We start from the raw sequence: 23,240 nt of genomic DNA, 5'->3' as shown, positions 1-23,240 counted from the left end.
TTACCAATTAGCTGTCTACAATCTGGCGAACAAAAAAGTATAATACGAGTCCCTTCATAATAGTAGTCAGCCAAAATAAAATCCGAAAAATTAGCTGGTATTTGAACTTCTTCAAAACGCTGATAAACTGTTTATAACACGCCCAGTGCTTTGTTCCTTGTATCGTACAGGCAGTGCTGCACACTTGAAAGTGGGGGCAGAGATGCCACAAAATTTAGACCTTTATCTTGAAACGAATTATAGGCCTCATCCTCATCATATAATTGAGTAATAGGTTTGTCGGATTCTGTTACTCGATTCTTTAAATTGTCTATTTCTCTAGCAACTATGTTTCTACCGACAATAGGTTCACACGTGTGAAGTCTCTGCGATGTTTTGATTAATTGGTTCCTCTAATAATAAAGGATAAAGATATCAATAAGGGCATTTATTAATCATAATATGGGAGGAGCGGGCCCTACTAACAAAAGCATTGCATATTGCCTAAGATGTGTGCTTCCAAAACTGTAAAGTAAATTATTTTTATGTAAGTATGAACAAACAATTTTTTTGTATTTTTTTTTGTTTGAGTTCAAATAGAAGTCAGGTTAAACCATGAACAGAGGTATATGTTTATGGACTTACTTTAATAATATTTGTCCCCGGACATTTACATTTCTTATAAGCTGAACATATCGCCATACGGATGAACTATTTTTAAACTCTCGTAGCATGATATTGGAAATCACGATCCAAAACTACCGTACCGCCTTTAAGTTGTCTGAAGAACAATCTATTTTCGTTTTCGTCCATTTAGAAAAAAAAAACTGTTTTTTTTTACAGTTATTTCAATAAGACACTTATTTGGATTGGAGGTGAAATAAAATACAATTAAATTGACATTGTCATTTTCTACTTATCAACTTCATTTCAAGTGCCACCTTGTGTAGGTACCTTGCTTGTTCTAAGTAGTTTAAGATTTCAAGAGTTCTTATAGATAGCCCTCTCGTGCCACGTGAAATAATATTTCCCCTGAAACTACTGCCAAGAGTGTAGTGTCCAGTGGGCTACTGGTAGAAATTGACTGATGATTATTTTGTCTGTACCATTAAGTACCATTTTGTTTATATTTTATTTGTTATTTTTCTTCTTAAGTATATTAAATTGTAATTTGACATTTCCACATTGTGTGACTGTATATTTTTTATTGTTTTAATTATTGACATATTTTGTCCTGTTGTTGTGGACTAATTTTTATTTTTTTTATTTTATACTTAATTTTATCGTCTTGACATTGTACCTAATTTTAACTTTTTGTCCATATTTTACCCTAGATTATTATTATTAAGTATTATTATTTTTAAATTTAATTCTAATTTTATTTTGGCTGACAACGTATTGTAATGTACCACTATCACATACCTATTATTATTATTATTTTTGTATACAATTTGACGATCTTTTTGTAAATTTCTTATAATTAACTGACATGTATTTATAATGTATCTTTTCATTAGGTAATAATTAAATCTAATCTAATCTACGCCTACATGACATCTTTGACCCCACCCGACACGACAGGGCATTTAGCTGTAGGTAGGTAATTACCTACAGCTAAATGCGTAATTAAGTAGGGCTCTTCAGCACGGAATGGAACACTCCACGTCCATTAGAGGCCTCTTAAAATAAAGGAGCTTACACGTGAATGAACTGATGCGTAAGTGTAGACGGTGTCCTTTATGACAACAAAACTAATTTTGCTGAAAACGCTACCAACTTATCAAAACTATCGTACTCTTTCGGTAATTTATTATCTATTATTTTTAAGGAACGGACTAACTTAGGCTGTATTTTGCATTCGGTGCAGGTTCTAAAGTAGGTATAACAATTGGACCCACATTTAAAATTTTGTTTACTTGTTGAAGCGTAAATACTAAATATACATCGTGCTGCGAACCCAGTGGCTATGATATTTATAATTTGAGTAGATACGGAGATTAAGTGATTTAATATTATCAATATAATAATTTCTATCAGATATATGTACCTACACAGATACCTAATTGTTGGCAGCCCGTGGTCAAAGAGGGATTTCTGATGAAGCAGACCCGGAGCTTCCAGCGATGGCAGCGCCGCTACTTCAGGCTGCGCGGACGCACTTTTTACTACGCCAAGGAGAAGGACGTGAGTAAAGCCGAATTAACCGCTTATAATGAGTAACTAGTTCTAAGACTGTTTTGGTTTCAAATGAATGAAGTCGCGGGAAAAAGAAATGGGGTTTCAAAGTTGGTACGAATTATGATTCATTACGAATGTATGTTGATTTTTGAATTCTAAAATTGGCACCCTTTGTCTAAAACAACGTCTGTCTGTATTTGTATTTCCATGCATTCCTCCGCAAAGTCAACCAATACACGAAAAAAGGATGGTAGAAAGGAAATATATGTTACCCCAAATTTAACGCGAGCGAAGCCGCGGGCAAAAGATAGTAAAATTATGATCTAAACAACTATGAGGTTAAAATTAAACTTAAAAAATGGTTGCAAAACCTGACTTATCAAGACACCGAAAATCTCCTCTTAGTAATATCGTAAACTTTTTTGTTTTAATACTCTTGTTATGTTGTTTTTATATTAGGTTGTTTACTCTGATGTTGCATGCAAATACCTTTGTTATCGAAATTTTTTTACGAGGTTATATGTATTTAAGTACCCTTTGTCTCATTATTATTAGTAGATATTTTATTTTTCTTCGATTCATGTACTTATGCTTGTCATTTAATTTAATTTCAATACAGTACCGGCCAAAAATATATCACCTTTATGTTTTTTCACCTAACGTTTTTTGGAGTAACCGATATTTGTTATCTTGTAGCATGTATATTCACTAACAGGTAGATTACGCCATGTAATGAGTTTTCTATGAAATAATTATGAACAACAAGTTGTAGCCAAACCATCTTTTGAAACCGGCCAAGAGCGTGTCGGACACGCCCAAAATAGGGTTCCATAGCCATTACGAAAAAAAATAAGTAATATTTTTTTAAGGATTTCGTATTTTATACGGAATCTTCCAAGTTTAGGTATATTTTATACTTTAGGCTGCTATTTACTCTTAAACTATTAATAATTCTCAAGCAAACTTAGCCGTTATAGTTTTCCTTGGAAGTTTGATATACTTACTACCATTCTGAATTTTTTAAATTTTTTCCACCCATCGGTTTAGATTTCAGAGAGGGGAGGGGGGGGACGCTCGATTTTAATGAAAGTTTGCACTTTAAAGTTGAATATTTCGCAAACAAATCACTGAATCGAAATCGTCTTAGAAAACCCCTAATAGTTTTAAAAGACCTATCCAACGATACTCCACACTATAGGGTTCGATGAGAATAAAAAATCACCCCCACTTTACGTCTATGGGAGGGACCCAAAAAAATTTTTTTTTTTAATTTTTTGTTATACCATTTTGTTGGCATAGTTTATATATATATCCGTGCAAAATTACAGCTTTTTAGCATTGATAGCCCCTAAGCAAAGCCGCGGACGGACGGACAGACAGACAGACATGGCGAAACTATAAGAGTTCCGTTTTTGCCATTTTGACTCCGGAATCCTAAAAATGACCAAAATGTAACGTTATGGAAGTTAACATTACATAGCCATAAGGAAATTAAAAGTCATCAAAGATATATACCTATTAGATATACTTAGTACGAACTTAATATTTAGTTGCAAAACCTTTTGCTTCGATTTTAGCTTTACAACGATGGAATGGAGTCAATAAGAGCGTTAATTGTTGACTGAGGGATATTTTTCTATTCCTCCTGAAGTTGAACACATTTTTGGCTTGCGTTAGTAGTTATTTTTCCTTTTAAACGTCTCTCCAGGTCTTCCCATAACGATTCTATGATGTTAAGGTCAGGCAATTTACTTGGCTGTTCCATCAGACACGCGACGCCGCTTAAACCACTCTTGTACGCGTTTAGCTTTGTGTTTTGAATCGTTATCCTGCTGGAAAATGCAACCACGACTAAGGAATTGTTGTGCATATAGAAGCATTATGTTTTGGAGGATATCTAGGTATAAACTTTTGTCGATTATGTGAAGAGGGCCCATTCCTTTTGCGGTAAAAGCTCCCCATAGCGTAACCGAACCCCCTCCATGCTTAATTGTGGGAAGCTAGTATTTGGGGTCATATCGAGTGCCTTCAGGATGACAAACCCACTTTATACCGTCACTACCAAAAAGCATAAACTTGCTTTCATCGCTCCAATGAATGTCAGACCACTGCCGCGGTGTTCAGTTAATATGTGCTTTACACCAAGCAACTCGTATCTTTTTATTCTTTTCAGAAATAAGCGGTTTCTTTACAGGGCGTCGTCCATGCAGTTCGTATGGAAGGATTAGGGTACCCTGCGACCGAATACTTCTTTTATAATGCCTGAGGCCATTAAACGTGGTGGTTTCATACGAGACGTACGCAAAACATTACGATCGACGACAGAAGTAGTGCAACGCAGTCGACCACGTATTTTCTTATTAACTATACATTTTGTAGTCTTTAAACACTTAAGTAACTGGGTTACTGCTGATCTGGAAATATTAAATTAGTCCGAAAGTTACCTTTGAGTACGCCTTTGCTTATGGCCTGCAGCGACAGCTTTTCACTGACGGTTGTCGAAATTTTTTGAACCACAAGTCTTGGGCATTTTCAGATAGTTAATATACAATAGTATTATTTGATTATGGTAATGATGAATGTACATTCACTCATGAGTAAACAAAATTTATCAATTTGCGATTTTGAAAAATATAAGAAAATAAATCTAAAAACATATATCGAGCAGCTCGAATGAACAAAACCTGCCGAAAGGGTCATTCATGGCAGTGGTTAAAGTAAATGCTTATTTATGTTTGGCTATGGCAAAAAAATAATAGTGTTTATGACACTTTCCAACATTACTGTGTCTATGACACATATTGCCAAAGACAACCGCATGTAAAGCTAGACTTACATAGCAGTATAGACACAACATCGCTTATGACGTGCGTCACACCACCATGCAATGCGAACTTCACATCGGATGTAAAGCTAGCTCCACTCCGCAGTATAGACACAGCATCGCTTATGATGTGTGTTGCACCACAGTGCTTCACTGACTTTAGATCCAACAGCTGGCCATCACTCCCCCCTGAAAGTGGTCATCACCAGATTCTCTGATAAACTGGCGAGGATCCTTCAAGCATGGAAGAATGCTCATCAATATAACAAACTCTATGATCTTTAATTAAATTAACTTAGAATTTTTTAAATTTATTTGACTAGATTGGATCATATCGGTAATTATATAAGTTCAAAAAAACCTCACATGCTACTTACGAACACATGCGATGCTTTTTACAAGTCCCCACACATTGTTACTATCAGGCCGTTAGATAATATCAACATGTCGATGGCCCAAACGAATAAACGTGTAATCGAAAAACATCAACTTTACAGGAAAAAATAAAACAACTTTAACAAAGATAACTGACAATTGTAGTTGCCGATATATATGTATTATATATTATAAGATAGATAATTAAATTACCTACAAAATAGTGTAAATTTTTGACCCTTATTTTTAGCCACTTTCCTGTAAATAAATAAAACCCCTTTATTTTTTTATTCGGATCACAAAATATCTAGACACTTTTTGTAATGACTCGTTGCAACGTTATTCGCGTTAAAAAGGGTAATTGTTAAGGCGCACTGTACCATTATCCTGTATTTTCTATTAAAACTCTGTTCTGTTAAAACTATTTACTAGAATTTGACTAACAATACTGAACGCAAATAAACGTTTAATGCCAACTTATAAGAATCGTGCTTACAAAGTTTACAACGAATAAACGTGCAAAGTATTATTACCCATACTGAGTTAACCAAAATTTATGATTAAAAACCGTAAAGCAGCTATTGCCCGTTTATTCGTGTATAGGAACACAACTTAAAAAAAGGCAACACTCTCTTGGAATATTATTCCTGTAAATTTGTATGTAATAATTACCAACGAATAAACAACAAAAATACTATTTCTCAAAAACGGTTAATCAGATCGGTATAAAAAAATTTCATGCCACACCTTAGGTCATGTAAAAGCAAAAAAAGCAATAAAAAATTTTTCGTGTAAAGGCCTTTGCACGTTTATTCGTTTGGACCATCGATGTAGTTACAACTTAGCCTAAGTTTTCTTATAAATTTCATTTCTAACTACGGCTCAACATAATTGATGAGTTGAAGCGTCGTCCCCATCATAGGACTTCGAAGTGGCTGATGGTGGTGGTGGAGTGTCATAGCACCCCTCCAACACGGTGCGCAGTCCGCATTAGCGCCAGACCAATTGATGCACCATTCAACACGGAGTGCAGTCTGCATTTGCGCCAGCCAAGCTCTTCAACCCACGATGCCATGCCACATCAGAGACATGTTGTCATCAGTATCTAGTAAGAAAATATTTTTAAATACATCATGCAATTATAAATTCATTAAACAATTATGCATTCATCATTATTTTTTCTACATTAAACATTCTCGTAACATAAATATATTATCCTTTAACCAACGGCGAAAGTACTTTAATTACATATACATTCAGATTATAACACACCTTATCAATTAATCCTATTAACGTGCATGAGCTTTTGATCGGTATTTGGTTTCCTCCGACGGCACGTAACGGCATACTAGACATACTCACCACATTCAACCTTAATTTGTTTACCAAATTTTCCAAAACACCGACACAGAAGCACCAGTGTCCACGAGCGCATCATAATTATTGTCCTTGATATTAACTGAAATGAAAGGGGCCATATTTACAAAATCATTCGACATCTCGCTATCTAACCTAATCCTATTCTTTACTACACCTAACCGTACATTACTATTATCTATATGTATATTCTCTTCGAGGCTTTCCGAATTCCACGGTCGCTCCCTCGAAGTTCCTAACGACGTGGAAAGGCATTTGGGTGCACTCTATACGACGATGAAGGCATTGGTCCACGTTGTATCGGTTGTTGATTGAATTGTCTGGGTCTTAGATCATACCGTCGATTCGGTGTAGCTACTGGCGTTGCACGCGTCGTAAATGGGGTTCTCGGAGTCCCATGCTGCTGTGGCGTATTGGTAAGGTATGGCGACTGATACGTGCTTCTCAGGGTTTGCATAACATTTTGCGGAACGTCCCCCGCCTCAGGAATAACCACGGCCTCACTTGGTCTATATATTGGCAGATTTATATCTTCATGTCCATTTTCTCCGGATACTTCTGAAATTTGTCTTAACACCTTTTTTAAGTCATCTTTCGATGCGAAAATTCTCGTTGCCAACAACATTTTATATTTGTCTTGTACTGAGCACAAATAATGTTTTGTTAATTTCGCTTCATCGGTTATATTGGCCTTCTCTGCCAATAAATCCAAATTATAAAAGTATTGGATCAAATTCTCGGGACTGGTTTTGTTTTCGTAGATAAAATAATTGAGTATAATCTACTGCCACCTTAAATTCATTTCTTATCTTGCTCAGTAAATCTTCATAACTAGTGAAAGTGGAGAACTTTGCTTTATACCAGGATGCTGCGGATCCTGTTAGATATGCTGCAATGGCAAACTTTTTTTGATCTGCCGACCAGCCTCGTATTGCTGCTACAGCTTCAAATTGAAAAATGAAATTTGACACGTCGCCTGCGCCATCGAACGTAGCTTTGTCCGCCATGATGAGACCCGCTATATTATATAGCAATAAATACAATTTTTATCTTTTTTTTCTCGTGTGATTCATGGCAAACGAGCAAGTGGGTCTCCTGATGTTCTTTACTTACTCAAGGCGTTTTAGGGTGTTTTTACTTATTTTGTTTTCTCGCTTTGCGCGCAAGAGGACGGGTTACGGACGGGCTGACGTTTTAATTAAATAAAACTTAATTTACTATATAAAAAAGTTTAGGTAAAAAACGTAAAGGTGATATATTTTTGGCCGGTACTGTAGCTACCTTCATTTTCTAGGACATTTTCAAGTTTCTAGGACAACTGGAAGTACCCTATAGGTTTTCAGTGCACGGCAATATGTATGGAAACACATTGTTTAATGACTGTAACTTTTGATTGCGTTGACTTAGAAATTGTTTTTTTCACAGCTCCACGGGACAGTAGACATGATTTTGATTTTGCAAAAAAAAAATACTCCTTTGCGGGCGGTATGGCGGCCATTGGGAACCGTCGGAACAGTATGGCAAGGTGATTTCCGTAATGGCTACTCGACGATGATTAGCTGCGCAAAAATTAGCCTGGTACAAATGGTATTAGCTAACACAAGCGCGTCCGTCTGCCTCGTTGAACAGTTCAGCCATCTAGCGTCACAATTGCAAAACACTATAGTCCATTCAGGATAACATTGGACTCTAGAAGGTCACAGAAGAAGAGGTTCTAAACATTTTTTGTGAAGTCGTAATAGTGATGATGATGATGAATAAAAGAAGTAATAAATTGAAGTCATAATTTTGTTTACTTTGTAAGTAGATTAATACATAATGTACTTACAAAATAACACAATATTACCTATACGTAATTTTCTACATAATATTAATTCAATTTATATTTATACATAATTTAATAACTGTGTTTCATGGACTCATCCGCTCTCATTCCCTGTTTAAAAATATTCTACTCGTAGTTTCTTCTGCTATAAAGCGCAAGCTTTTTTCAATTCCAAATTTCATCAAATTTGGTGCAGTGCTTTAGTTGTGAATAGTTAACTATTCGTAAATGATTAAGTGTCATCACATTTTAATTCAAACTGGTGATTAATAGTTATAAATAATGTACAGAATATTTCTTGAGTCAGCAATTTTATAAACGTGCCTTTTAAGGTATTTTATAGGAAGACGTTTCTGTTTTTAACAAAATAGCAAAAGTTTTTTATTGTATTTAAATTAATATATGAAAAATAGCAAATTTTATCTCACTAATATTCATTATAATTGCGAAAGATTGTAAGTCTGTATGTTTGTTTGTTACCTACCACTTCGTCTTAACGGCTGAACCTATTTAGGTGAAATTCGGTATATAGATAGTACAAGTCCCGGGGCAGGACATATAATAGTTTTTATCCCGTAAAATTGCATAGTTACCGCGGGACAGCAATAAACGATTCTACGTGAACGGAGTCGCGGGCAACAGTTAATTAATGAATAATTGAAACCAATATTGACGTCTTCGCTATTTTAATTAGAATTAAGTATAGACCGTATACTAAAAAAAGGCAAATGCTTTATGCCGCGTGACAGAAAGAAGTAGTGAAAATTATTGTAAAGCGTGGCCTGATAGCAGACTGCTTCCTCGTGAGCGTGACAACGTAGCTGGGACACGCGCCATCTAATAACATGAATAATTAGTCACTCATCCAAATACTAATAAATATGCAAACTTCAATGGTTACATAAATATGTATAAGGCAAGTCCAAAAACTTGTATAGAAAATTACATAATTGGTATCCTGCAAATGATCCAAAATATTGTAGTCATGTTTATGTCATTAAATATAGATATTCAGTAACTGCTGTATACAAAATATAAATCTACGAAAATCAACTTTACAGTCTTGTAACACGAAACAAATTTGAATAGAATGTTTGACAATTCACGGAAACAGTGCAGATTTGTCATTGCATGTTTGTCTCATTTTTTGACCTGTCACAACGTTATTGGCATTGCGTATTTTAACAGATTTTGTAACAATGAAGCTGCCTACTTAAAGTAGGTATCTAATGCGTTTCAATATTTTGCCCGATCGGACGTCAGTTACCATGGCCGTGTGGTTTAGTGATTAAAACTATTAAGTCATATTCATAATGTTGTTCTGGGCTCAAATCCTCCTGTTAGTTTTACTTATCATGTAATTTTGATTAAAATAAGAGTAACTGGTGGATGGTTGTTTTCATGTAACCATATAGGCAGACAGCCTATTATTCAGGCAGATAGCCAACCAAACAGGCAGACGGCCTTGTAACCCCCCACCCTGAATTAATTTTAAAAATAATTTGACTAATATTTATTTAATTTTTATTTTTAACTTTTATAAATTTTTATTTTATTTTATTTAATATACATTTTTATTTAATCGTATGAAATTCTAAAAATCGGACAAGTGATAAAATAATTTGATTTGGCCATGTGATCGTCTAGTGTCCTACGTTGTGAAAAGTAAACCAACCTCGTTTAGTAGAAATAAGGGATGTCTATCAATAAAAACTAACTAACTAATAAACTCTGTTGAATAAAGAACAAACTTACAAAACGTAAATGGAACAAAATAACTAAGTAATAGGAATGACTGTTACATAAAATTAAACATTTGTTAAAATTGAAAAACAAAAGGTTTTATAAAGAAAAATAAGCAATTATGTCTTGTGTCAAGGCTAGGGCCCCACCTCCGCCCTGGAGTTTTCTCCCTGGCTATTTACCAGTAGCTGTGTCTACCAGGTTTACTAGGTCTCTAATTGCCCTATGCTGACCTTTCATATAGTTTCAGGAGGAAAACTACTTTAATAGTTATTTGGGTGTTTCTCAATTTTACTGAGCGCGTTTAATTATTTATTTAAAATGTTCAAAACAACCCTGGTTTCTAATTTAATGGGATCTAAGAATTGCAAAATATATACACCCAATTCAACTTAAAGTTGAGAAATTTATAAAACAATAATATTCTCACAATTTAATCCAAAACATCACGTCAGTCAATCAGTAAGTAATCTGCCAAAAGTTGAGATCTATGTGAATTGTAACAAAATGGTATTATAATCAACCGTAAACCAAATAATACTTATTTTATAAGTATTACAAGTAGTTTATTTTCTCGTGGTAGACAACTACCTATGGATCGCTTTTGGTCGTAACCTGTTTTGATATAATCTAGAATGATAAGTACTCATTTGCCCGTATTCAATCTCAGCAAATGACAGATTCAAAAATGTAATAATTGCTATCATTTAAATACACTTATATTGACCCTTCTATTTAATACAAATCGGTTAGTTTATATGGCTTTCTTATCAAGTTTAAAGTTTTAATTAAAACACTAACAAGTCCTATGGCAAATCCTAAGCCCTGATAGCAAAAGTAACGGCATATCAAACTAATTCAGGGGGGGGGTTACAGCCTATTATTCAGGCAGATAGCCAATCAAACAGGCAGACAGCCTATAGTTCAGGCAGATAGCCAACAGGGCAGATAGCCAACAAAACAGGTAGACAGCCTATTGTTCAGGCAGACAGCCTACTGTTCAGGCAGTTAGCCAACAGGGCAGATAGCCAACCAAACAGGCAGATAGCATATAGTTCAGGCAGATAGCCAACAGGGCAGATAGCCAACCAAATAGGCAGATAGCCTATTATTCAGGCAGATAGCCAACCATAAAGGCAGACAGTCTATTGTTCAGGCAGGGTGATTATTATTGATGTTCTTGTTAATTTTACAATTTTATTATTTTTAAGTTATGTTGATCCACAGTAAACTATTTGTGTTTAACTAAATAAAATAAAAACATAATGTTTGTAACCGGAACACAGTGTGATTTAGTTTGTGTAGTAAAATGACAAAAATAATAGCATATAGTATGTGTTATTTAACTATGTACTCGCGTTTAACTAAACGTACATGTAAATACATATAACTTCTCGTGTTTCAAACCCGACCGAATTGTTAGAAATAATTATTTGTAGTTTTCCTTGTAGTAAACAATAATGTTTAATTATAGCAAAAAAACGCTCAAATTCAGATTCCTAAACGGAATTCGTATATAGTTTTCGAACGAAATTTTCACATTTGACAGTTGTTCAGAGATTTTGCGTGCACATTTTTATCTTGTTGTTATAAAGTGAAAAACAAAGTAAATACAGTGTTTTAAACCTATTAAAGGCAGTTTATTTTTAACAGTGTTAGTTGGACCTCTTATTTAAATAATTTAGTTTAAATAACTACTTATAAAATAAAATAGAAACACATGATTTAAACCTTTTCAATACAATACGGCTAGGTTTTTTTTACGACAGTAAATAAGACATGTTAAGGAATTTATTTCCTCGAAAGGATTTCCCATTTAAACTTTTTTCAACACGCAAAAAGTACCGATGTCTTCTTAGGATGTCGTAGAATCTCAGAAATATGTAGACATAACCCACCAAAAAAATAAATGTCAACGCATGCAACTTAAATGTAATATATTCATTAAAACATTGCTTAGATACAAATCAAATCATGTATTTCAATGGAATGGAAATCAAAATTACATGTCAAACGTCAGACTTGTCAGTCATGCCCAAAGAGGTATATAACAGGCCTCTGCCCTAAAATCCTGAAGATTCCTGCTAGTTCCCCGTCCCTATTGACGTCTGCAGCATCTGGTCAACGTGTCGCTTGCAGGTCTCACCATCATCCGTTTCTACTAGGTAGTGAACCGGCCCCAGTACCCGCAATACAGTACCAAATTCCCATTTTCTAGTTTTGTCAGCGTAGCTGCGGATCTGTACTCTTTGGCCCGTCGAGAAAGACCTCGTATTCGGGTGATGAGAGACGTTCTGCGTGTAATGCGTTACGGCGGTTCTGAATCGAACGTGTAGTGAGGTCCTCACCTCCCTTCCAAACATAAGTTCATACGGGCTTTTGCCAGTACTGGTGCTGGGTGTCCTTCTCAAGCGCTCCTTGATTCTCACCAGCTTATCCTGTAGAGTGCCAGGGTCAGCGCTCACGGCCTGCACCGCCCTTTTGACAATTTGTACGGCTCGCTCCGCTTGCCCATTCGTAGCTGGATGGTAAGGAGCAGACGTTTTGTGCACTATGCCATTATTTTTAAGAAATGTTTCGAACTCTGTTGATACAAGCTGTCTTCCGTTATCTGAAACTATTACATCCGGGTATCCAAAGGTTACGAATAATTCTTTCAATTTGGAAATGCACCATGAGCTCGTTGTCGTCTTAGTGGGAATGACCTCTATCCATTTTGAAAATGCGTCCACCACGATGAATAAAGAATGACCAAAAATAGGACCAGCGAAATCAACGTGAAGTCGCTGCCAAGGTGCTACCGGTGTCTCCCAGGGGTGGTGTGGTGCTCGTGCGGGCTGGTTCTGGTTCAGTCTACACTCTCGGCATGTTCTGACTAGATCCTCGATATCTTTATCAAAGTTTCTCCAGTACACAAATCCTTGTGCTAGGAGCTTCATTTTTACAACACCGAGATGTCCTGTATGCATGTCCTGGAGATCAGCCTGCCTTAATGTGGTTGTGATCATGACTCTAGTGCCTTTCAAGATGCATCCATCTTGCAACGTCAGTTCGTTGTCATTGTACCCAAGTCGCGTAACACTTGTTCCTGACTGCAAAGCCCGAAGTATTTCCTCGTATTCCGAGTCTCTTTGAGTTTTTTCTGCAATCTTTTGTCTGTCTATTGATATGTTGTTAATTTGTTGGATCTGAAAGGCGCAGTGAACATCAATAATGTTTGTTGCAATTTTGTCCACTGGAAATCTGGATAAGTAGTCTGCATTACTGTTTTCAGCTGATGTTCTGTATTCTGTAGTCAAAACCAGACAAGAAATGTGCGTAATGAAAAAGTCTCATTGTGCTCATTGCAGGTAATGTTTTATATGGATTGAATATTGTTGTTAAGGGTTTATGGTCCGTGATTAGTATAAACTCTCTGCCGTAACAGTAATGGAAAAAAAAATTTTGTCCCTAAAAATTGATGTTGCTTCTTTATCGATCTGGCTATATTTCTTTTCGCTGGTCGTGAGTGAACGCGATGTGAATGCAATAGGCCTGTCCGAGCCCTCTGCCAGTCCGTGTGAGAGCACTGCCCCGAGCCCGCTGCACGAAGCGTCTGTAGCGAGCACTAAGGGCTTATTCTGGTCAAAATGGACTAAAACCCGTTCACTCAAGAGTTCTTGTTTAATCTTATTGAAAGCCTCTTCGCAATTTAGCGACCATACAAAATATTCATTTTTCTTTAATAAATTGTTTAATGGACTCGATATTGAAGCCAGATTAGGTATGAACTTATTGTAGTAATTGGCCATACCTAAAAATGTCCGCAATTGTTCGGACGGTTGGTGTCAAGAATCGCTTTGACTTTTTCTTTTGTTTTGTGTAGGCCGTTCTTATCAATAGTATGACCGAGGTAATTGATACATTTTTGCATGAAGTGACATTTGTCTTTGTTAAGCTTTAAATTGCTTTCCTTAATTTTTTGCAATACGAGTTTGAGTCGAGTAAATAACTGTTCTTCAGATGATCCTTGTATGATAACGTCATCAAAGAAGCACTTGACACCTGTGATGCCCTGTAGTAATCTGTCCATGAACTTCTGCCACAAGTTGGGTGCTACCTTTATGCCAAACATGAGGCGGTTGACTCTGTAGGTGCCTTTGTGTGTGCTCAGTGTGCATCATGGCGCTTTGTTTGTCCATAAGCATGTGTAGGTAAGCCTGGCTGATGTCTAATGTATAGAAATCTTCACCGCCGTTCATCTCCGCTAGAATGTCTTCGATGATGGGTATCGGATACTGTTCATCTTTAATGTACTTGTTTAAAGTTAGCTTGTAGTCGGCGCATAGTCTGATGCTGCCGTTCGGTTTAACAATAGGTACCACTGGCGTGCCCCACTCCGAGTTATCTACTTTTGTAATGACTCCTTGTTGACAGAGCCGTTCAATTTCTTCGTCTACTTTTTCTTTTAGTGCGTAGGGTATTCGCCTCGGCTTGACGAAGATAGGTGTCGTATTATCCTTCAAGGCGACGTGGCCTCTGTAGTCAGGAATGCAGCCTAATGTGCCGTCAAATACGCACGCGTACTCTTCCAAAAGATCATCGAGTTGAGGAAGCATGTTCTCTTTGACCATGTTGATTTTTGCCAGGTTTAGCTTTATTGAACGTATCCACGCTCGACCAAAAATAGGGTCTACGTTTTGTTTGATTATGTACAGCTTACCGTTAAATGTTTGGTTCTTGTATTTACAGGTGACATAAGCAACACCAAGAGGTTTAATAATTTCTCCCGTGTAAGTTCGCATTGTGACATCGGTTTTGAATATTTTCTGTCTCGACTGAATTTTCTTGAAGTCTTCGAATGACATTGATGACAGCGCAGCCCCTGTGTCCACCTCCATTTGCGAGCTTTTACCGTCAATGTATACGTTAATCATATATTTATATCACGAATGCAAGAAGTTGATGAATCTGTAATGACATACACATCAGAACTGAAGCGCTTAGCACAAGATTGTGAATTTACATGCGACAACTGCAAGTCGTAGTAGTAGTAGTAGTAGTAGTCGTAGTAGTCGTGGGTGTAGTCGTGTGAGTTCGTCCATCGTCGCCAATTTGTAATATATTCATTAAAACATTGCTTAGATACAAATCAAATCATGTATTTCAATGGAATGGAAATCAAAATTACATGTCAAACGTCAGACTTGTCAGTCATGCCCAAAGAGGTATATAACATTAAAGTTCTTTAACGACTTCGTTAGTAAAAGACATGAAACCTAACAGTGTCAGTTTGAACATGTCAGTGGCTGGCTGATTACATCAAGATATGGAGTTCGTCATGTTGTATATATAATTATGGTTATTAAGTGTATACATATTTTTGGACTTAAAGGTGTTTCTAAGTTTATGGTTTAATAAATGAGGACATATAATTGGAACTGTTGTATACATACTTATCTCTCAAACCATGTTTACTAATTCATGTACATTCTTATGTTGCCGAATTTATGACTATTTAGATGAGTACTTACGCTTTTTGTCACTGTGGTGTATGTATACATATCTTTGACCTTGACTGTACACGCGAGGACGCGTGATACTTCAGTCTGGCCGTGTCGTGGATAACAATAATCAAGCCTGATTTATAGGATGTCAATTGACTATTACATTAACGAGATGGCGGCGAACGCTGTGTGACGTAACGACCGGTTACGGTGCACGTGGACGGGCTCGTTGGCCAGTGCCCTTAGTGTAAGTTTTCGTTTACAAAATACGTCTTACTCGCGTTCGCGTTAAAATCTCAATTTGTATAGAAACACGAACATCGCAAACGTTCCGCTAGAGGCGCTGTTCGTGTTTCCATATAAATTGAGATTTTAACGCGAACGCGGTCGAGACGTATTTTGTAACCGAAAATTTACACTAGGGGTACAGAGCGTCATTCTACTTCGGACTGTAGAGACGACCACATAATACAACGACGATAATGTAGTAAAGTGGGCCCATGATAACGGAATTATAATTAACTTGTCGAATACAAAATGTATGCATATATGCTCCCCTTACAATCGAAACGCCAAAAATGGTAACAATGATGACTACAGCGTGGTTGGTCACGGCTTTACAAACTATAAAAATAACTGCAATTGCGAGCGGCTCGAATATGTGGATAAATATAAATATAGGTATACCTACCAATAATAGGATTGGTTATAGATCAAAACTTTAATTAGAAAGCCCACACAATTGCAGTCTGTACAAAACTTCGAACAGTGTAGAAAATTCTACCACTTGAATAGAATACTCGTAGTTAGCAAGCAAACAATGCTGGTTGTCTATTATGCATTAGCGGAATCAGTGATTAATTATGGATTTACCCGTAGTGTATTGTATACGGTAGGACTTTCCAAACACACCTGGAGGATATAAAGAAATTGCAATTAAGATTAATTAAATACCTAGTAACTAAGAAAAACAAAAATAATTGTAAAGGTGATTACAATAAGTTACGAGTATATACATTATGTAAAAGTCTTCCAGTACACATAAGAGTGCAGTACTTAATAGCTTTAGAAAAATATTTTGTAAGTGATTATAAGACGCTTAAGAATAACAAGTATAATACAAAAAGTGTTAGATTAAAACAATACATATGTGCAAAATGTTAGATTAAAACAATATGTGTTGTTTCATAACTAGTTGTAAAAGCAGAATCATATTTCTTTTTTCTTAACTAATTTCGAATGACAGTTAGGAAAGGCCATTCCATTTTAATAACTAGTAATCAAATAAGGAATAAAAAGTGTCTAGAAGTGTAAAATAGTTGTGAGGGTGGACGAAAGGGAATATTTTATTTGTAGATTCACGAAACAAGGCACTTTTAAGCATGTGCATTGTCAAATGTTTATTATATGTGTTTCTAACATAACATTGGATTTTACTTACATCTCTGATATGAGTTTTTAGTAGCACGTATATAATGTTTAAAAGCGAAGAAGGGCGAGTAGCGGACTTGACGCGGGTGGTCGACCAGGCGGGTGTCAACTCGGCGGGCTGGGCGCGGCGTGCACCTGCCCCCGAGGCCCCGAGGCTCGAGACCGCGCGGCGCCGCCCGCACGCCGCCTGCCGCCTGCCGCCCGCCGCGCCGCCCGCCGCGCGCCGCTGGCCTCAGCCGTTCGTTTCAGCCAGTCGCGCTTCATGCGCCGGGTATTCTAGATGTGACTTAGCGTTTCATATCTCGGCACCGTTCAAAGTATCTACTTAAAAATCATTACAGGGAGCAATACACAATAACTTCAATACTTAATAATCTAAGACCAACTGTGAGTTTCTGCCTATTTTACCTTGTATACTGAGCTTTGGCACATATTTTACTTAATTCTGAACACTGACCTGGTTTTATTTTGAATGACTTTCACAATTTAGTTAAACGCGTTGTTGCAAACAGAATGAGTCGGTAAGTATTAGTGGTATTATTTAGTTATGAAACAGGTGGCGAATCGGTATTTTTGTATGCGCGATCCAATTGCGAAAAATTGTTAGTGCTTGAATAAAAATACTTGATATTTTTGCAATAGCAATAATGTTGCTCAATTTTTCAAAAAATATTACACAATTGTGTAGGTAGCTAACGTAAAAAAGCATATCGTCTAAAATGAAATGTCATAAGTTCGTTTTTCATACGATCAAAATATATACGGTCAAATTGCATAACGTACGATAATAATAAATTAAAAAATTCTACGGTCTAAATGCATAACGTTTGTAAACTATACTGCTCACTATTCATAACGGTAAAAATATATAAAGTCAAAGTACATTATTATTTATTCGTCTTTTTTCATGTAGCGATTTTTCAGGAAGCGTTTTATAATTATAATTTTTAATTATAATTTTCGCGTTTATTTTTTTCGCTTATAGTAGATTATTTAATCAGTTGCATAATATTTTCAGCAGCATTAGGCAACCCACTCCTGATGTCGACGGAGCCCCGCGAAGCGCGAAGCTAACCTAACCTACCTATTAATGTGTAATAATGTGGACACTAATGGGTAACGGTTTGTTAAAATAATGATTTCGAGTAAATACCTATATAACAAATATTATTTACTTAGGCTTTCGATATTCTAGATTCTAGACGTATGTGTATCAAGTTTATGACAAATAATATTATTCATTTTGTACTTCGACATTATATTCATTCGACCAGTCGTGTTGTATGTATTTTGAACGTTATAGATTACGAACGTTCGTATTCATTTAGGCTTTCGACATTCTAGACGTATGTGTATCAAGCTTATGACACTTGATTTTAGCCCTCCGTCGGTGGATATCATATTCGCAAAACATGATATTCGCAAAATATCATATTCGCAAAACACGATGTGCTCATAACAACATATTCGCAAAGCAAGATATTCTCATAATAATATACTAGCAAATCATGATATTCTCAAAACATTATATTAGTGAAAAATGATAATCGCAAGACATTTCATAAGCAAAACACGACATCCGCAGAACATCACAATTTCAAAATACTATACTAGTAAAATGTGACATTCGGGAAACATAATATTAGCAAAATAACGATCTTCGCAAAATATTATCGTAATACGTTTGTTGCCTACCCTATCACCAATCAGAATACGATACTGAATATGCCCTTAAACGGATCACCACATATTTTGTTACACTGTGTAAGTTAAACATAAAAACCAATTTTATCGCCTTTGCTCTAATAACTATGCATCCTGACGTTTCAATATTGTTTTTTTTAGATTATTTTAATGTGGGTAGTTAGCAAAACGTAGTTTTGCCTGCGAAATTTTAGTTTTTTTATTCAGTATACTGTTTAAAATTAATTTTACATATTTATTTTTAAACTTAAAACAATGTAACCGTCTACATAAAAAAAAAACTGAATATGTGACTTTTCTTCTTTCTTAAACTCCTATATTTATTAGTGACCTCTTAGTGCCAATAACCGTTTCAGACACACCTCAATACTAATTGTGCATTTTACGCAATCTTCCACTATCCCGTTAATTTGTATATTTTTTTGTATAACTTTCCTATTCCGTTTTGTCTCTGGACAGTGCACGGCATTCTTTTTCAATTTTATTTGTTGTATTTTTGCTTCCTTCTTCAGCTGGGATATGAACAAAAACAGAGGTGGATTTGATTGTATTTTGGTGTTGAGCCTCCGATGCCAACCCTCAACGCCATTTGTGGTTCTATTTTTCTGATTATAACAACTTAATATGTTGCTGTTTATATTACTCATCCACTGTCTGTTAAAGTAGTCCAAAATTTGCTTGAAGACGGTGGTGCCATTTCAATAATTGTATGAAAAGCATACGATATCATATTTGGAGGCAGCAGTGGCAAGAAAGTGCAGAACTGTGTGATCTTGCTATATTCTTGCGATTTTTCAAGGTTTAGTTTCTCGCTCATCTTGAAAACGGCGTTACAGAAGTGATAGTAGCAGCCTTTAATTTCGATGCTTGGGAACACCTTCTTTATGCCTTGTATTACGGCCATTTCGTAATCGCATTTGTATAGTTTTAAGTTCAGTCCAAATTGAGTTTTCAATACACCAAAAAGCCTTTCGTAAGTACTCTGCTTCTTGTTCGGCAGTAATGCAAAGACTAACGGTATAAAATTAACCGCATTTTCGCTTCGAGCGACGTCGACATGGAAACTGTACATTTGATAGTACGGTGCTGGAACAGCCTTAAACGTACCGTCACCGTAAACAGTACTGACAGATTTTAAATATTCTTTCAAATCATCTCGTGGCAGCGTTGAGAATATGACAATCCTGTCGATCGAACCACATTCGTCAAACACAAAAAATTCTTCAACTAAATTTTGAGGTAATTTCAATTTTTTTGAATCGGTTACTGTTAAACTTTGCATATTCAAAAATCTTTTACGTGCTCTATAAAGAGTATCCTTTTTTGATGCATAATTTGGAATTTCGTGCTCTGCCTTAAAATCGTGCTTTAGTATATTTTTTTCAAAAATTTTTTGCACGGATTCGAAATTTTCGCACACTTCCTTTTTGCAGTCGTCTACAATCCCATCTATTAGATTTTGTGTAAAATAGGGTCACAAGTGTGCTTCGCGGGCCTCGCAATTTTATTGTTTATATCTAGCGTCAAAGACGTACGGCAGTCTTGCTGTTTTGAACATCGCCAATTTGTCGTTCCTGATTTGTTTTTTAAATAAAAATTGTACCGGTATCCTCCGTGCAAAAGAGTCGGTTTATTTTTCTGGCTCTTTATAATTTTTATTTCACCATCACTACAATTCGGTTGATCCATTTTCAATGTTCTTGTTACGTAAAACGCACTTAGAACAATTATGATGAATTATAACATAAATAAAACATGACATTTGTCATAATAATAGATAACAAGAGGAAAGGAAGGAAGCCATAGTCGCCGTATAACTGGCCAGTCCTAGAGTCTTCAGGCATTGGCATGAAAAACGACTAGAAAATTATTAGAATAGGTAAAAAATCTATAAGGAAATTATTCGCATAGAAAAAATGATTGGGGAAAAAAACGAATGGATAAAAATATACTGGGGAAGAAAAATCTCGGGAAATTAGTCTCTACAGTCATAAGAAAGCTGTATATATTTAATTTATGTTCTCGAAAAGTAACAGAGTATTTCGTTTAAAATCAATAAGGTAGGTACCATAGGCAACACACTTGTGACGAAATATTATGCGAAGATCATGTTTATCTAATATGATGTTTTACTAATATCATGTCGTGCGAACATCGTGTATAACTATTATGATGTTCAGCGGATATCATATTTTGCTTTTAGGGTATTTTGTGAATATCATGTTTAGCGAATATCGTGTCTCAAGAAAATCATACGTTGCTAATATGATATTTTGAGAATATCATTTATTGCAAATATCATGTTTTGAGAATGTCATATAGTGCGAATATCAAGTTTTGCTAATAACATGTTTTGCGAATATGATATCCACCGACGGAGGGTCCGCTAGATAAAGGGTCTTGACAGACAGAAGGACGGACGGACAGCAAGGTGGTCCTATAAGGGTTCAATTTTTTCCTCTTGAGGAACGGAACCCTTATAGGACCTTACAGAACATTTGTTCCGGCGCTTGTCAAATTACGACCTATTTACTTGAAAATATGGGGATGAAAGTTCTTACGGAATTCCAAACAAATTTACTATAAGTATATTTATCGGAAGGATGTGTAGCTAAAATGCCGTCTTAATTGTAATCCTACCCTCCTAACTTGCAATAAAGGACGTAAGGTGTCAAGAGTTCACTATGAAGAATTAGTCCTTTTGTGTTGGCTAAAATGTGGCTACCCGCAAAATATTTATGTTTTACTAAAGAACATGGATGGCTGGAAGAACAAAACAAAGTTAGGTACTTTATATTCATAGCAATGTATTGAAATGGTTACTTTCAGTAAACCGTAGAAGTTTCAATGTGCTATTATTGGCAGAATAGGTATCCTAAATAAATTAAATACTTCCCAAAGTTCATTCCACGCGGACGAAGTCGCGGGCAAAAGCTAGTATTTATCTAATTTTTCAAAAAATAATATTAAATCAGAGCACGAAACTCACTTTTCTCCATGTTTGCATACATTGAAGCGATTGTTGTTTTTTCATAGCTGTAAAAAAAAAAACTATCAAAGCTGGGTGAAAATATACCTTTTATCTCCGAAAAGTTTCAACTACAAATTGACATTATTAGATTTGCGAAAAAAATACCGTGAATTTGATTTTTACCAGACTTATCACTCCGCCCTCTTACTTTGCCGAAGCAATTCTTTCTTTGCTCAGTCAATTCTAACTTGTCTTGGGACTCTAGTCTTGGGACAAATTACACCAATTGACCTAGCCCCAAACTAAGCAAAGCTTGTATTTACTACAGGTTTTAGACAACGGATTGACATAAATAAATAAAATATCACGGGACAATTCACACCAATTGACCTAGTCCCAAAGTAAGCTTAGCAAAGCTTGTGTTATGGGTACTAAGCAACACGATAAATATAATTATATAGATAGATACATACTTAAATACATATTAAACACCAAGACCCGAGAACAAACATCCGTATTTTTCGAAAAATATCTGCCCCGACACGGGAATCGAACCCAGGACCTCAAGCTTCGTAGTCAGGTTCTCTAACCACTAGGCCATCTGGTCGTCTGAAACACATGACACATGATATGTTCTAAATAAATAAATATATACCTAAATACATATAAACATCCAGGACTCAAGTACAAACATTTTTATTCATCATACAAATATTTGCCCGTCACGGGGATCGAACCCGCAACCGCTAGCATCACTAACAACTTAGCTATCCGGTCGTAATTGGCATGTTGCATACCTGTACATTGCTAACGTACTTCACATGAAGCAATGGTTCACACAAGTGGCATGTCGCACAGCGTGCGTCGCTTAATCATACTTCGCACAAACGACACTCTGACAAAACGTGTGTCGCATTTAAGTAGTAAACCCTTCCGGTTATTCAGAAGGGACTGCGCTGGATGGCGTGGACGGAGACAGGTGCGCATATATTTTGTGATGAATGACCTCTTGATATGCTACTTCAATGCGAGAGTCGTGGCTATGGTGACAATCAGGACCGTTACGGTGCCTGAATAAAGCACCGTTTGAACACAAAATCGGAGTAGGTACTGATGCTTAGTCTCTTCTACTTCATGGAGATTTCCTGTGTTTTCCCTGTATTCGGCGACAATCTCTTTTAAGAGGACCGAGAAAACCAGGCGCGCGGTGCCTTTAACACCCTCCAACCTAAGATGAACTCTATGGATATACTTAACCATAGTAATGTGAGGCAACTCACGTTGGTTATGCATTTCATCATCATCAGCCGGAAGACGTCCATTGCTGAAAAAATGCCTCCCCCTCAG

The 23,240-nt window shown here is 36.2% G+C and overlaps 1 protein-coding gene across 1 annotated transcript in view; it reads left to right on the top strand.

The window, feature by feature from the left end:
* LOC141433861 (diacylglycerol kinase eta-like) overlaps positions 1 to 23,240 on the top strand; it is a 145,281-nt gene that overhangs the window by 14,045 nt on the left and 107,996 nt on the right. Inside the window, exon 2 of the mRNA XM_074099534.1 lies at positions 2,053 to 2,163. Within this exon, the coding sequence (XP_073955635.1) occupies positions 2,053 to 2,163 (111 nt within the window). The remainder of the gene's footprint in view (positions 1 to 2,052; positions 2,164 to 23,240) is intronic.

The sequence above is a fragment of the Choristoneura fumiferana genome, chromosome Z (genome assembly GCF_025370935.1).
Source record: "Choristoneura fumiferana chromosome Z, NRCan_CFum_1, whole genome shotgun sequence".
NCBI classification, from domain to species: domain Eukaryota; kingdom Metazoa; phylum Arthropoda; class Insecta; order Lepidoptera; family Tortricidae; genus Choristoneura; species Choristoneura fumiferana.
This window is presented reverse-complemented; position numbering and strand designations above follow the sequence as displayed.